Source organism: Xyrauchen texanus, chromosome 14, assembly GCF_025860055.1.
Source record: "Xyrauchen texanus isolate HMW12.3.18 chromosome 14, RBS_HiC_50CHRs, whole genome shotgun sequence".
NCBI classification, from domain to species: Eukaryota; Metazoa; Chordata; class Actinopteri; order Cypriniformes; family Catostomidae; genus Xyrauchen; species Xyrauchen texanus.
In genome coordinates, this window is record NC_068289.1 from 39,334,536 (window position 1) to 39,351,733 (window position 17,198).

The 17,198-nt window shown below is 39.0% G+C and overlaps 1 protein-coding gene across 1 annotated transcript in view; it reads left to right on the top strand.

Moving 5' to 3' along the window:
* Window positions 1-1,210: 1,210 nt before the first annotated feature.
* LOC127655384 (neuronal membrane glycoprotein M6-b-like) overlaps window positions 1,211-17,198 on the top strand; it is a 54,207-nt gene continuing 38,219 nt past the window's right edge. The window contains exon 1 of the mRNA XM_052143213.1: window positions 1,211-1,333. Coding sequence (XP_051999173.1) covers window positions 1,330-1,333 — 4 coding nt within the window. The 5' untranslated portion in view covers window positions 1,211-1,329. The remainder of the gene's footprint in view (window positions 1,334-17,198) is intronic.

The following is a 17,198-nucleotide window of genomic DNA, read 5'->3' on the forward strand; positions in this document are numbered from 1 at the left end:
TGGTTAACATTAAATCCAATATTATTAACGCCAAATGAACAAGCCACTTTTTATTTCGTTATCGCAGATCTCATCTTCACATTTTAAAATTGTATGTGTACATAAAAATAATAATAATAATAATAATAATAATAATAATAAATAAATAAATAATAATACTATATATATATATATATATATTTAATTTACAAATTAAATGTGTAAATCTTAAAAAAAAAGAATATATATTTATATATATATATTTTTAAGATTTACACATTTAATTTTCATAACCAAATAATCAAATTAAATAGTGTATTTTTTTTTATTTTTTACGAAATTAAGTTAATAAAATGTATTTAGTTTCTTTTTCTATTTTATTTAGTTAAAGATTGTTTAATTAAATTTAATGGAATTTTGTTATGAAATTTTAACATGTACATTTTTTAAATAAAATGAAGTGTACGCAACACTACTGCTGGAACATACAGTATGACATAATTCAATGTTATTGTATAACCAACATCTGTGATGGGATTGTGGTAATCTAAAAATGATTCAAGGAATAATTCACATAAAAAACACACATTTTATCATGGCAAACTGTTGATGTTGATAAAACATAAAACTTTAACATGATTTACGCATTTCATTTTCATAAAAAAACTATAACAAATTAAATAGTGTAATTTTTGGGGGTAAATTAAACTAATAAACTTATTTATATATATATAAATATTAAGTGTTATATTAAATATATATATTAAGTGTACGTAACACACTGTGATCGTGATTGTGATTAGTGAATGTGGCAACCTACAAAAAATGTTGTATACAAAAATTACATAAAACACATTTTATCATGGCAAACTGTTGGATTAAATACATAAAACTTACTTTAACATAGAAAAAACCTTGATTGGCTGTTTAGAAAAGATAAAAATACATAATTACTCATTTAAAATTGTTATAAAAATTATTCACATCAAATCAGATTTTAATAGAGAAAGTTTATTATTATTATTTTTAATACATTTTATTAAATTTGCCAATTAAATTGCATTTTGTATGTAGGACACTTCATCAAATGTTATGGATACATTTAATTTAATTGATCAATAATCATATAAATAACGACAGCAAAAATAATGTATTATTATATTATTATTATTATAGCACATAAGGGATGAAGAGGGCGTTCCTGCCTGGTGGGGGCGGGTCATCCCTGCCGCTGACGTCACGCGCCGGTGCAGATGCTTCAGTCAGAGCTCGCGGAATCAGCGTTCCCGTTAAACCGTTAAACTCTCCTCAGTTGATGCGACTGCAGCAGAAGTCCTGGGACGCTTGAAAATGGGTATGTAAACTTAAAACTGACGTTATTAAATCTCCGTCACGCTGTAGCGTTACATTGTAACAATTTATGGAACGTTTTCCCCCCACACTGTAACAGTTCAACTTAAATTTGCAACAGGACGCGCGTAAACAACTGTCTGAGAAATAATTCGTTCATCCTTTCTTTGCAAAGTCTGTGAGTTTCTGGGTATTTGACACGGGTTTGCGAGTGGCATTATTCTGGAGCGGTAAATGGGCCACTAAGCGAGATTATGGATTAGACTAAAGGGATTTCACTCACATCAGCTGCATCTAAACCAGCACAACAAGCGAAACTTTAGTGAACAGGAGTGTATAGAGACTGTTGGGCTTTTGTAGGAATTTAGTTGAACTACTGGGTGGCTTTATATGGGACTCTTCCTTTGGCATCAGCAAATCTTTGCCCTTCTGTTATTGTTTGAAGTAGAAGAAAAAATAGTTAATATGCTGTGCTCTCGCAGAGAAATTGTACAGCTCGTAAGAATTCATACGACTTTTGTAAAAGTCAATCAGGTGACTTCATCGTCTCCTTCTAAAATGCGACATTGTTCCGTCATACAAAACATACTCTTACACTTCAACTCATCCTTACAGACTGTACTTTTTGGCTAGGTTTATGTACAGGGTTTTGTTTATGGCATAAAATTAGCCAAGCACATACCAGCGTATGAAACGCAGAACTTTCGCTTACTTTTACATTACACATCCAGGCGTTTGCATGAATTCATGCGAACAAACTCGTGTGATTTCTCACGATTTAGCAAACTCATACAACTTTTCATGAGATAGGGTTTGGCTTCAAATGTGAGCGTTTGTGAACATGTGGAGTTGGTTGTGTGACGATATAAAGACAGAAAGTGCTCGTACTGTACCTTTAAGAGATCCTCGACTCATACGTGGAAAACATCACAAGCATTGCGCGGCTTGTTTGTTAGCAGATGCGCTAATTCACTTTGTAGCACAAGCCACATACAGACTACATGTTTATTATAGGAAGACTGATATATCGGTTTTACATATTAATCGGTACCGATAGTTGCTTTTTGGAACTATCGGTTACTGGCAATAATCTGTCGAGAGTTGCCGATAGTTTTTTCTCATTTCAAAATAAAAGTCACCTGTGTGTTTCAGGCTTGTTTATACGTAAAAGTCCAGCATTATGTAACTTTCGTCCAAATAAACGTTAGCTTAGTTATTGCTATCGGCGATATCCACTGTCGGTCGACCTGTAATATTTATTTAATAAAATAGTAGCCTTTTGCGCTATAAAAGTCACATTGGTTTACATAGTGACCTGCTTTTTTGGAAGTGAGAAGCTATCATCAAAAGCACACGGAAATGGAAAGGTTTCAAAATAAAAGCTCAATTTAAATGCAAAAAAATGTACAACAGAAATATATATATAATAATATTCACAGTACTGTACTGCTACTAATAATAAATTAATAGTAATTGCATTATATTATTATGTACAAAAATAACTCTAATGTTGTGTTTTGGATTGTTTAAAAGCACCTAAAATAATACAATATTATGCAAACCCTGTGTACACATGCGTGGACGTTATATTTTGGCTTCGTTATATTCACAGCATAATTTCAATTCATTTAATCCGACTGATCTCAGTTCAGGAGACTCTGTGCTTTCAGTAATTTTGTTCAACGCTCAGAGTCATGTGACAAAACAACATGGTGCTGACCACAGCGGAGTTTGTCTTTGGGAGAAACTGCAACAAAACTGCATCTGGTGAGAAACCTAATTAAGTTTTTACACTGAAACCTGTTTGAGTCTAAAGATTAGAGTCTTTAGTTTCATCTGATGTGCCATTTTAAACATTTCAGCGATATATTGCGAAATGGCACGCTGATAAACACAACGTACATTACTGTGTACTTTAGCACATACTTTCTTTAGAAATCCTAAAATTACATTGAGAATAAATCGGTTCATCCAAAAGCTGAAAATGTGTCTTTCGGAGGCTTTATATGGAGTTATGATGAAAATAAGATGCATTTCAAACTGTTCTGAGACCAGTGCAGACAGACAGCACACTGGAGGTTAAGTCATGCACTAAATAGGGAGCAAGGGAGCATCCTATAGCTCTCCTATAACTGTTCTGAGACCAGTGCAGACAGACAGCACACTGGAGGTTAAGTCATGCACTAAATAGGGAGCAAGGGAGCATCCTATAGCTCTCCTATAACTGTTCTGAGACCAGTGCAGACAGACAGACAGCACACTGGAGGTTAAGTCATGCACTAAATAGGGAGCAAGGGAGCATCCTATAGCTCTCCTATAACTGTTCTGAGACCAGTGCAGACAGACAGCACACTGGAGGTTATGTCATGCACTAAATAGGGAGCAAGGGAGCATCCTATAACTCTCCTATAACTGTTCTGAGACCAGTGCAGACAGACAGCACACTGGAGGTTAAGTCATGCACTAAATAGGGAGCAAGGGAGCATCCTATAGCTCTCCTATAACTGTTCTGAGACCAGTGCAGACAGACAGACAGCACACTGGAGGTTAAGTCATACACTAAATAGGGAGCAAGGGAGCATCCTATTGCTCTCTATGCAGCGAAATTAGAGAGCACTCGTCAATAGGGTTAATGCTGGTATCTTCATTTAAATTTAGAGAATATTGTAATATGTCCTATTCAGTTTTGTATAGTTTTGAGTGAAGAGAACAGTGTGTCATTTTGCTCTCTGTGTTCCCTCTCTGAAGCATGCAAAAGAGGTGCCCTTTACACACACATGTTAAACACTTTTTAAATGGTCCTGACTGAATTATGGGCTCTGGGACACTAAGAAGGGCTGTGGGCCAGATGGGCAAGCACTGAGACATAGATCAACTCTGTGTGTGTGTGTTCACGTTCAAACCTCAGGAATCTGATAAACTATGTCTCATCACTTGGTTATGCTCTTAAAGGGATAGTGCACCCCAAAATATTATCATGTACTCAGATGAGTCACTTACATCTGCTGAACCCAAAAAATATTTTTAGAAGAATATCTCAGCTCTGGAGGTCTATACAATGTGTGTGAATGGTGACCAAAGCTTTGAAGCTCCAAAAAGCACAAAAAGGGCAGCATTAAAGTAATGCAGTGGTTAAATCCATGTTTTCAGAAGTTATATGATAGGTGTGGTTGAGAAACAGATAAATATTTAAGTCATTTGTTTACTATAAATTCTAAGCTTTGCTTAGTAGGTGGCGATGTGTACGAAGAACGCAAATCGCCAAAAACAAAAGGAGAATAATGTGGAAGTGAAAGTGAATGTAGAGATTTATAGTAAAAAAGGACTTAAATATTGATCTGATATCACTTCTGAAGACATGGATTATCCACTGGATTACTTTTATGCTGCCTTTATGTGCTTTTTAGAGCTTCAAAATTCTGCTCACCATTCACTTGCATGGTATGGACCTACAGATCTACAGTATTCTTCTAACAATCTTAATTTGTGTTCTGCAGAAGAAAGAAAGTCATAGACATCTGGGGTGGAATGAAGGTGAGTAAATAATGAGAGAATTTTCATTTTTGGGTGTACCGTCCCTTTAAAACATCTTGTTTTTATTTATCCTTCAGCAGAATTTCCTTGTTAAGTTGACGCTGTTTCAACCCAAGGGGGCTTTCTTTTTACGGGATGAACTGAACCGTGTGTTCTGAGTTTTTCAGAATTTTTTCTGGAGAAAAACAGACCTGGGTTTATTTGCCCCGTCGCAGCTGACAGTGTGAGAATGTGTGAGAGCTTTGGTTTGTTCTCTCTCACAGCACTGGCTTTGTGTGTCTAATTCATCCGCCGTGCCTTTGTGCAACTCCGGAGACTGTTAGCGTTGAAGTAGCTCCAGTGAGCTGGGACGTCCTGAGACGAATGATACATAAATGAGGGGCCTCCTTTAATTAAGTCCGTCCTGCATCGCAGCTGCATGGTATCCATAGCGTTGCGGCTTTGACAAAATAATTATAAAAGTTTCTTTCTTTCTGAGTGGGTCATTATTTTATCAGTGCAAAGCACTTAAATGGATGGATTCTATTAAATAGTCTTTTTTTAATGATTTGCTTCATTTCTTTTCCCATTTCCCTTTCTAATTTGTAACTAGTAGCACCTATTAAACATGCAAATGGTCACAACCTTATTGGACTGCTGTTATGACGTATATTTTGCGACAGAACTTTGCAAACACCCAAAACAATGCTGGCTGCTGGGCTCAAGGTGCTCGTTGGACCCACTTGCCCTTAACCACTGAACGTTTTGAACACTTAAGCATTTTTGTGCGTTTTTTTCCAGTATACTTAAAATATGCTCGTCGGACCACCTCATTGCCCGTGTTTGTCCTCTGCTCATTTTGTTTTGCATACACCGCTCTTACCGCTCTGTTATCAAGTCATGTGATTTTTAGGGACATCACATCCTGTTATTGGTCCGTTTAGACGTCTGCGGTCCATGCTGCGTTCATAGAGTCCGTTTGGAAGCGGATCGTCCGGGACCCGCTATTCAGGGGGGTCTCTGTCCGCTTGTTTGGTGGATCGGATGGCAGCGTTCACACTTGTCCAAATGAACCGCACTAACAGAGCAATCGCACAAGAGTTTGTTTTATTCGAACCAAACCTGCCATGTGTGAACGCACCCTTAACGTTTAGTGTAAAGGTTTTAATTGTTTAATTCACAGTTAATGTATTACTGTTATTATAACTTGTATAGAAGATACAGCGAGTTCATTGTAGATGGTGGGATGTTTCAGAACTTAATAAAGTCAAATAATAACACGTTGAGGTGTCTTCATTTAGTGACATCAGTGTTCTGAAATTGTTTGCATGCAGCAGTCTGTTGGTCCGATGTACAGCATGGATAATTAGGGGCTGTACAGTGGATGGTCATCCAGTAATTTTGAAGAACATGCAAATCATTTTTGGAAAAGGCGTCTGGGGAAGTGCTGAAAAGTTTTCCCTTTTTTGAAAGAGGAAGTTATCTGTATTGCATAGTCAGACTTATGACAATTGGCATTAAAATCTGGACCAGTTTGCAGCTTATTTCAGCCAAGAAATGCCCATGTAGAGACTGTCAGACTGACATGTAAAGCGATCAATCTGAGTTTTTGTTTTTAAATGGTCTGCACTTATATAGCGCTTTTTTTTAACCTTAGCGGGTTTCAAAGTGCTTTACACTGTGATTCATTCACCCATTCTCACACTCACACAGACACACACACACACATACACACACTCATACATAGACACACACCCATACACACACTCATACACACCCATACTCACACTCACACACACTAATACACCCATACACACACTCATACACCCATACACAGACACACACTTCGGGTTTTACTATCCTTATGGGGACATTTGGTACCCACAAAGTGATAAATACACGCTCACACACACACACACACACACACACACACACACACACACACACACACACACACACACACACACACACACCAATGACAGCAGAGCTGTCATGATAGGGCACTAGTCTGCCATCGGGAGCAACTTGGGGTTCAGTGTCTTGCCCAAGGACACTTCGGCATGTGGAGTCATGTGGGCCGGGAATCAAACCGCCAACCCTGCGATTAGTGGCAGACCCGCTCTACCACCTGAACCACAGCCGCCCCTCTTTACATGCTGACACATGCCAAACACCTAAAGGGGAGAAGAGGGAATTATAATGCAAAATAATAAATGCAGTAAATACGGTGTCATTGTGAAAGATGACTTGGGAATATCTGACATTCCACTTTAGCAAAACTTGCATGTCAGAGTGTTTAAAAAGAAACAACCCGCCATTTATATCTTTAATGCAAATTAACAGACTCTATTATTAGAAATTAACATTTCTCTGTGCGGTCAGCGCCTCTTCTAAGTGTCCCGCTCTAAGGGGAAGAGATTTAAACTGCACATTCTGCATTTCTTCTGCAGCTGGATTAAAACATATTGAATTATAATATACTGTGTGTGTCACAGTGTGTATATTATCATGAAGAAAATTGGCAATCCATTTAAATATGGATCGAAGTGACCAAAAATTAAGAGAGTGAAGTCATTGCCCATTATACCTGGCAACAAAACGTGTTTTTGATTCATCTTTTTTGGCTTGTTTTCCAATATATATATATATATATATATAAAACTCCTTTAAAACAATGTTTTTAGCTTATCACGGCCCATTCGGCACATTTCGCGGCCGACCCACCAGCTGCTCGGTGCTCCTGATGGCCAGTTCGCCTCTGATCGGCCTCAAAGTGCGTCGGCCCACTGGGAAAATGCCCGGTATGCCAGATTACAGTCCAGCCCTGCTGGTGCACCTACTTACACCCGAAAGTTGCATAGTGTCACCAATCAGATTGGAACTGGTGATTTCAGCCTGCTCTTGCCATCTGTCCATGAAATATGTATTAGACAGTCATTAAACAGACTCTGGACATGTTAGATGAACTAGCTTCTTCAATGAGACCAATAAATACTGTAGTCTTGTTTGTTTAGGATTGCCTTGTGACTACAGCGAGTTAGAGGAACTAATCAACAAATCACGAGCTGAACTTCAGCCTCGATGTTTTCCACAGTTTTCGTTTTCTTCACTTTTCAGCAGCAGCATAATGAACTCTTGGTCACTTTACATTTCTTCAGCGTTCTTCAGCGTTTCCTCAGTGTTTACGGCATTCAGATCAACAGTAATCATGTTGGCTTGTAATGAAATGTTATGATTTGGTGTCACAGGAGAGTTTATATATTTAAAATGTCATGGGTGTGGTTGTATTTATGTTGTTTGATGTAGTTTGTCAGGTTTGGTGGGGAAGTATTTCAGTCTATTTGCCGGAAGCATTGTGTCATTTTTGTGTCTTTTAATGCACATTTGAATTGTGCCACTGAGGATATCTTAATCAAAACTGACCCTATTTCAGTGTTTCCCACAGGATTTTGTGTGGTTGGTGGACCTCGGACCCTTTAGGGTGGTCCACCCGCATCCCCCATGAGGAAAATGTTGTACATTTAAAAGTTAAATGCATCAATCTGGAGCACTTTGAGAGCAAAATTACGAGGCGAGATCTATGAAGAACTTTGTTTATTTATTTATTTATTATTACAGGGACAGTGCATATTAATTAACATTGCTGCCAATATGCCAGAATTAGCCAGAAGGCTATTTTTCATCTGCAGTCCCCGGACAGATGTTAAAAGTCACCCTAAAAGAGAATAAAATTACAAATAAAAAAAAAACAAAATAAAAAAAAATTGTACAATACATTTAGTAAAAGATCCTATTATGTGCAGTTGTGCTCTTGTAAACAATTTTAAGCTCTAGTTGTAAAAAAGTAGTAATTATAAACACACTGGTTGTAGGGCCTCAAAATACCTTGGTGTTTCTGATGCGTCGGGGGGTGGGGGTGGGGGTGGGGTTAAGAGATGCTTTGCCGAAGCAACGGCTCAATACACAACATTCCCCAATTTGGAACGCCCAATTCCCAATGCACTCCAAGTCCTCGTGGTGGCGTAGTGACTCGCCTCAATCCGGGTGGCGGAGGACGAATCTCAGTTGCCTCCGCGTCTGAGACCGTCAATCCGCGCATCTTATCATGTGACATGTTGAGCACGTTACCATGGAGACGTAGCGCATGTGGAGGCTTCACGCTATTCTCCACTGCATCCACACACAACTCACCACACGCCCCACCGAGAGCGAGAACCACATTATAGTGACCATGAGGAGGTTACCCCATGTGACTCTACCCTCCCTAGCAACCGGGCCAATTTGGTTGCTAAGGAGACCTGACTGGAGTCACTCAGCACGCCCTGGATTCAAACTCATGACTCCAGGTGTGATAGTCAGCGTCAATACTCGCTGAGATACCCAGACACACCCCTTTTTTGTATTCCTCCGTGACTGGCACTGGGGGGGGTCGACAGTATATCGCAGCCCTCTAGAGGTTAAATAAAAAACAATCGCTGACTCAAGGTGGAGTTTGTTGTGTCATGTGACTACACTATGTAGAGAGACGGTCGCTTCATAAACTTCAGCTTCTCTAACTTAAATAAATAACAACATGTATTAAGTCTGAAACTTGTGAAATATAGTCCAAAGGGTCTTCTTTCTAAAGACACCACAACTGTGTCCAAACTCCAAAGAGTCCCGTAAATGCAACCATTTAAGTTCAGGTATGTCATTTTCATGGTTTGTGCTCATAAAGGGGTGCGTATCAACTGGTTAATGAGATTTGTTTTACTGTCTCCGGACGGTTGCTCTACAGGACATTTTCTGACTAAGGGGAAAACAAAGATCAAAGTGACTTTGAACTCCGTAATTGAAAACTCTGCAATGTTCATCATTGAAGAGGTGAAGTCTAGTGATTGTTTAGTGTGAATTGCATTTGTAGTGTGTTTTTGAATAATGTATTAGATGCGGACAAAACAATTAGCGTCACGTCATTGACCCACTTAATACCCCCATTGTACTTTTTGTCTGAAAAGTGTTAAAAGTGAAATAGTGATGATGTATGTCCATTGTGTACGTCAAATGTCTGACAGAATAATCCTGCATAAACATTCTCCAACACATAACACACCTCCAGCAGCTTTGTGTGTGTTTGTGTGTGTGTGTGTGTGTTTTTGTAAAACTGTATCTGATCTATTTTTTGTCATCATCTTGAAATATGAAACATAACTAATTGAGACTCATGGCTTCTACATTATAAAGGTTGACAGCATGTCAGCTGAGAAGGTGAGATATCGTTCCTCCAGCTCTTTGAGTTCAAGATATTGTGATGGAAAGTTCAAAGCAAAGGTCACGCTGAGCTGATTAACCGTGCAGCGTGACAAAAAAGAAACAAAGATTGCATGACAAGCGTCATCATCTCCATAGTTGTGAATATGGTTAGTTCTGGTATGTGCTCATAATCTCTTCTCGTCGTTTGCCCGTTATGTTCATTTGTTTCTCTTGATCATCACCGGGAACAAAGAGGGACATTGTGAATTGTGATATGAAATGATATGGAAGCGTCAGTGTGGAGTGGGAGTGTTTGCTCAAGCATGGCCAATTTTCCTCACATTTGAGCATCAAAGACCCATTCACAGGCATAAGATAAGATCGTTGTGAGCTTGCCCTTGTTCAGTGCCACTTGTTGGAGATAGCAAAGAGCTAAACAACAAGATGTTCATCTAAATAAGTTTTGCTGTCTAAATTAGTACAACTGAAACGTCTTCGTTAATAAAAAAAAAAACATTGAAACCAATGTGCCAAAACGACTGGTTCTCCACTTCCTCCTCACTATTACATCATATTGAGGTATTACATCAGCACAGGCCAGCCTCTGCATAAACAGATCAACGCCTACTTTATCGTCGATACTTTAGCCCCGCCCACCGGTCTTGCCATTAGAGGAGAGTGGTGAGATTATTTTTGGAGCAACATGAGGTGCCACGATGGCCACGAAGACGTTGTGCAGTGCCAGTTTGTGGGAAACTAGATCTCTTTACATTTGACATTTTATGCATTTGGCAGATGCTTTTATCCAAAGCGACTTACAGTGCAGTTATTTCTGGGACAATCCCCCCGGAGAAACCTGGAGTTAAGTGTCTACTCAAGGGCCCAACAGTGGCATCTTGGTGGTGCTGGGGCTTTAACCCCCAACCTTCTGGTCAGTAACCCTGAGCTTCAACCACTGAGCCACCACTGTCAATATCTCTTGCCTTTCCATTTGCTTCAAGGATCCCGAGATTAAGAAAGAGTGGCTGATGTTTATTTTTAATGAAGTCCTGGAACGCGATGGTAAAAATGTGTTCGTTTGCTCGCTTCATTTTGCTGATGGTTCTTTAACAAACAAGACACGGTTTGAAGCAGGTTTTGCAGAGAGACTTAAATTAAAAGTTGATGCAGTGACTTAAATTAAAAGTTGATGCAGTGCCAACTATATTGGACCCGACTGTGATGTTGCAACACACAAGTGCGTGTATCCATGTTAATTGTTTTGCTTTGCATGTTACAGACTGTTAGATGTGCACTGAGTATTTGATTTGATCCTAGTGATTTTAGACGCTCGTGCATTAGTGTTAATGCACAGGGATCTCTAAGCGGCATATATTTTCTTGTTCTGTTGGCATGATGGTACAATTGCTACATATGCACCAAAAGAGGATTGATATCAATATATTTAGACAATTTAGACAATCCTTTTTAATGAAAACTTGACTCACGAACAACATGTGCGTTTGTCACTACACTGAATATATGATGAAAGATGATTCTATGATGAACGACCCCACATGCGTGTAATGGCGGTGGCGTTTACACTTATCCACGTGCAGAGATGTTACCCAATCACAGCAGTGGGCGTTTACACTGAAGTCTTCAAGAACACGCCCCCAAAAACAGAGAATTTGAATCAGAGCTGCAAAAGCTGGATAGAAATGACCTATTATTCCTAAATTTCGACTAATTTGGACCTCAAGGAACCTTATAAAATAAAAATACAATTCATGACACCTTTAAAAACTGTTGTGATTGGCTAACATCGTGCAGCACCTCAAATTCAGCAAACTCAATCAACAAGGTCCACAACGTTATAAAACTAAATTTCAGGGTTTACATATAATGCACACAGGGTTTTGTGATCGGGTCCAATAGTGTTTTTAACTGCCCCATCCTTCAATAACAGTTCCTTTGCAAAGCTTAAATCATATTATGACTGGTTCACAAACAATCCTCGATGATTAATCTGAAATTAAAAGACCCCACACAAGGTCCAAAGCATGCTGAAACAAGATGGCGATGAGGCACTGAGACACACATCGCCAAACGCATCAAATCAGTCAAAAGCGTCCATCTAGTTCATGTTTTCATACACCAATAATTGGATGGGTACAAGAAGGACACGTTTGTTCTCAGAACAGCAAGAGGTAAAGCAGCTGATGATGGCGTCTCCTTTTCAAAGTTGTAACTTGATACCACGTCTTTTAAAAGCAGTGCAAGATACATGAATATGGTCAAAGATGTCTGTCTAGTGCATGTTTATATACAAAAATAATTAAAAATAGTCCAGATGGGTACACTTTGGTGTTCAGGAAAATGTACCTTCTCTCTCTCTCTCTCTCTCTCTGTCTCTCTCTATACAAAAGGAGCGCTAGTGGGCGGGGCCAAGGACGCAGTGACGTAAAGTAGGCGTGGATGTAGAGAACGAGGCATTTTTGCAGCTTGTTTTCAATAAATGCTTGTATTGCATTGGGGATTAAGTCTTGAGTGCTAAAAATCTAAAAGTTCTCGATTCCTCATGACATGACCCCTTTAAGACTTTACTGGTTGTTCTTGGCCTTTCCGAGCCAAATGTCAGTGAAAACGCCAAAGGGCAAACTTGTTATCCTCAAGGAATTGTTCAATATTTATATCCACCTCTTGTGAACATTCATTTGTGTTTTTGTGAGTCCCGAATGAATCTTGTTAGCATAGCTTAATGTTATTAAAGTTCAGCCTGATCTCATGAAATTATGTGACTGGCGACATTTTGACAAAATGATATTATTTGTGGTTCATTACTCGTATCGCGGCAGTTCTGAGGTGAAATGTCCACTGTGTGGCGCTAAAAGTGAGTTAAATGTTCTCAAAAACCGATGAGGGTTTTAAGGTCTAATCAGATATTCCTTAGACCTCAATTGGAGATTTCTGTCTGTAATTACCCAGACCTAGTAATGTCAAAAGGGCGGGTACTTCGGTACCAAGTCGGTACTAAAATAAAAAAGATGCCATGATGCCAGTGTTTCTGCAGTACCAGTACCGAGGGCCGACTCGATCTGACTCAAACCACTAATCAATCACAGCACAGCTAGACTATATATATAATTAAATCACAGTATTTGTGGTTTAATGATCACACCGGGCCATGTAGGGAACTGTTTATTGGTCAGTTCTGTCAGAAATAGAAGTGAAGCTTCCGTCAAAACCACACGTCAAAATAAAAGCACGATTCAAAATAAAAGCTAAACGCCTGTAATTACAGAAATTGCAATAGAAATATAAAATTCTGTGGCTCTAACGGTGAGTATCATATGCTTTGACTTGCACTGAATGCATTACAAACACACTCGTTTCATGAAAGCTTTGTTGAGTTCACATTGTATATCAGGGCACATTTCTTTCCATGACACCATTAAGCATCGCTATACTCTATTGTATAGACTGTATCGATGAGGAAGGATGAAAAAAATCTATACTTTTTTCTGGGTTGACCTAATTACATTCCTGTAAGTGGGGAACCAGGACATACGAGTAAAGAATAAGTTAACAAGACGAGGGGAATCAAGGCTTTGATTAGCCATTTAATACAGGTTGTAAACTGGCCTGTCAATCATGTAAATTAAGGGACATGATTGGATGCTGCATTGTAGGGGGTTAGGTTGTATGACCAAAATATTACATCATGATATCAGTAATTTGTATCACTGTTATACTGTATATAAATATAGCTGCATTACTAATATTACTATACAGTTAACTATAACTTTTGACCAATAGGTGGCACTAATTTATGTGATGCTTTTAGGGTGTGGTCACAGTGACGCATACACATTTCATGTCAAAACAGCAAAGCTTTGTCGAGACACTAGCTCAGATGCTTTTGGTGTCTTGCCATCTAATTCGTTGGTGTGCTATTTGAGAACTGTTGGGCCTATTGAAAATCTTTTGATAACTTTTTGTCTTGAGGATCCCTAGATGATATATGACAATTTTTTTTGTGGATCACACTTATGGACTAGGGAAAATTGCAGACAGGAAGAATGACTGACCATGGCAAATTGGGTATTATCGCACTCGACATAACCCAAGATATTTAAGGAGGGCAGTTTCAGGACGATAGGCCGAACTAGTCAAATGTTTATTAAGCATTTATAAACTTTCATTATAACTTTTGACCACAAGGTGGTGCTGGCCCCTTCTGTATAGGAACCCTCAGGATATAATGCTGATGATGCATACCAAGATTCGTAACAATGTGCCAATGTGTTTGTAAAATACCGCATTTTATGACCAGATTCAAAATGGCCAACGACAAATATGGCTGACATATGAAAATTAGGTATCCGCTCTGCATGCCCCAAGGAATCTAAAAAGACCAGTCTCACAATTTTATGCCAAACTATTCAGACGTTATAAGCAAACCACTAGCTGAAACTGTGCAGGTACCCTCAATTCACGATTTCTCTGACATATACTACGTTTTGTTTCAATACGCCAAAGCGTTACGAAGATATAAACCTGACATCCATTTCGGCGTGCTCGCCTTTGAATTCATTGATACTTTATTCGAGAACAGTTTGGTCTTTCAAATAGCTTTTAATAACTTCATGTTTTCAATTTCCCTAGATGATACATGCTTAATTTTATGCAACTCGGACTTGCAGCCTAGGAGGGGTTAGAAAAAGTAGGCTTTGCGGTCTTTAAACAGTTGGTGGCGCTAGAGGGTTTAAGTTAGAGACCCCAAATTTGGGTCAGTAATAGTTTAAGGTGTCCTCTATTAGTGTGCCAAATTTCACAACTTTTTACCATATGATTTATGGGTTGCCAGAGGAATAATAATAATAAGAATACTAACAGATACAATAATAACAATGCATTTATATTATTAACACTTCTTAATAGAAGGTTCTTGGTTTAAATGGAAATTGAGAGACATTTAGTATCATTTAGTATTTAGTATGCAACCTATTTCCTGTTATCTGCTGTGCTTGAATGAGGTCTTTTAGCTGCTATTTTTCTTCAAAGTATTTATTAGTTGTTCCAACTGGCCAGATGTCAAACCCCTGCATGAAATGATATCCTCTATCCTCCTTCACTCTTAATTCTTGGCGTTGAAATTAGTTCTTACTCTTTGCATCAACTTTGTTTGTCTCTTTATCAAAAACTGCAACGGCATTTGAAGTAAAACACGATCAAGTAGCAGCGATCTTTAAGCTTGTCAAACCTTCCAACTCCAACTGTACTCGTTTGCCATAGAAATGAAGAGTATAGCTTTTTTTTCAGATTTCCGTGGTCTTGGAGTGAACGTTATTGTTAATGTTGGTTTAAAGGGAGTCTAAAGGGCTGGAGTTGTTGGCACTGGGCCTGGGAGTGCACATTCAAGTCTTCACAGATAGCTCTTTGTGCTGCTCTCATTTACTGTCGCTGCCACTAAACAAAAGGCTCTGAATCTCTTTATTTGGCCATTGATGTGCTCTCACCATATGAATGACCACACGGAAGTCTTTTTAGCAAGTCAGTCCACTCTGCAGCCATGTTTGGAATGCTCTCGGGCAGCTATTTGCTATATAAACAAGTGTTGTTAAGGTACAGCTCTTATCTACTTGAATGGGGAAAGACCAAAATCTCTAAAATGGTTGATCAATATTACAATCACAGAACATATTTAGAATCAGCTGTAAAATCTGACAATACTGGTATCTTAAATTGTGCTTCTTTACCTCTGATTATGCAAAAAAATATGCAATTTTACCACCTTGTATAGCTAATGTGCATGCTCATTCTCAAGTTGATTGACAGGCGATGCCTGTCCCTAAAAGGTGGTTGGCTCTTGTTTTTGTTCCAAGAATTTACGCTGACTATCACACCTGGAGTCGTGAGTTTGAATCCAGGGCGTGTTGAGTGACTCCAGCCAGGTCTCCTTAGCAACCAAATTGGGCTGGTTGCTAGGGAGGGTAGAGTCACATGGGGTAACCTCCTCGTGGTGGTGATTAGTGGTTCTCTCAATGGGGCGTGTGGTGAGTTGTGTGTGGATCGTGGAGAGTAGCATGAGTCTCCACATGCTGTGAGTCTCCGGTGTCATGCACAACGAGTCACGTGATCGGATGCGCGGGTTGACTGTCTCAGACGCGGAGGCAACTGAAGTGATTAACCATGCCGCTATGGGGAGCTAGCAAGTAGTGGGAATTGGGCATGACAAATTGGGGAGAAAAGGGATAAAATTAGACCATGGGTCTGTTTGAAGGCTTGATTTTGATTGGTTGACGGACATTTTAAGGCGTGCAATTATTTTTCCAGGAAACGCACGTCTATGAAGTAGTTCCAGTTCTTGACCGCATAACGGTTCCATAACACTACAGGCTACCACAGCAAAATAACCAATTAAACAAAATACATGTACATTTATGCATTTGGCCGACGCTTTTATCCAAAGCGACTTACAGAGCACTTATTACAGGGACAATCCCACCGGAGCAACCTGGAGTTAAGTGCCTTGCTCAAGGACACAATGGTGGTGACTGTGGGGATCAAACCAGCAACCTTCTGATTACCAGTTTACCAGTTATGTGCATTAAACCACTATACCACCACCACTCCATTGGTGGGTACATTGATTAGGTACATCGAATAAAAATGACAATGTATATAATATCCTAAATTGCTACTCCAATAAGTCCTTAAAAGCAGCGAGCGCAGTCCACGCAATGAAGACTTGTGCTGTATCAAAGCTAGACGCTGAATCCGTGGTGCAAGAAAGTAGTTCTACTCACAAGAGCATTTAGGGATGAAAACCATAAAATGTCTTGAGATAAAACCCTGAGGGACATCTTAAGTTGTGGTAACCATGGTATAAACCGAATAATGCACTCCATCCCATTGAATTATTACAAAATAATGCACACCCGAGGTTTAATGGGCACTCCACTGTGCATTGTAACTCTAGATATGGATCGGTCAATGGGGTTTTTTTCACCAATTTTATAGTCTATCTATAGTCAGATGGCTTAGAAAAGTAATACACGTCATAGCACAAACCGTGCTGAAGTTTTGGATATTAATTAGATTTGGAGTTTGTACAAATCATATTGTTAAGTCCCTCCAGC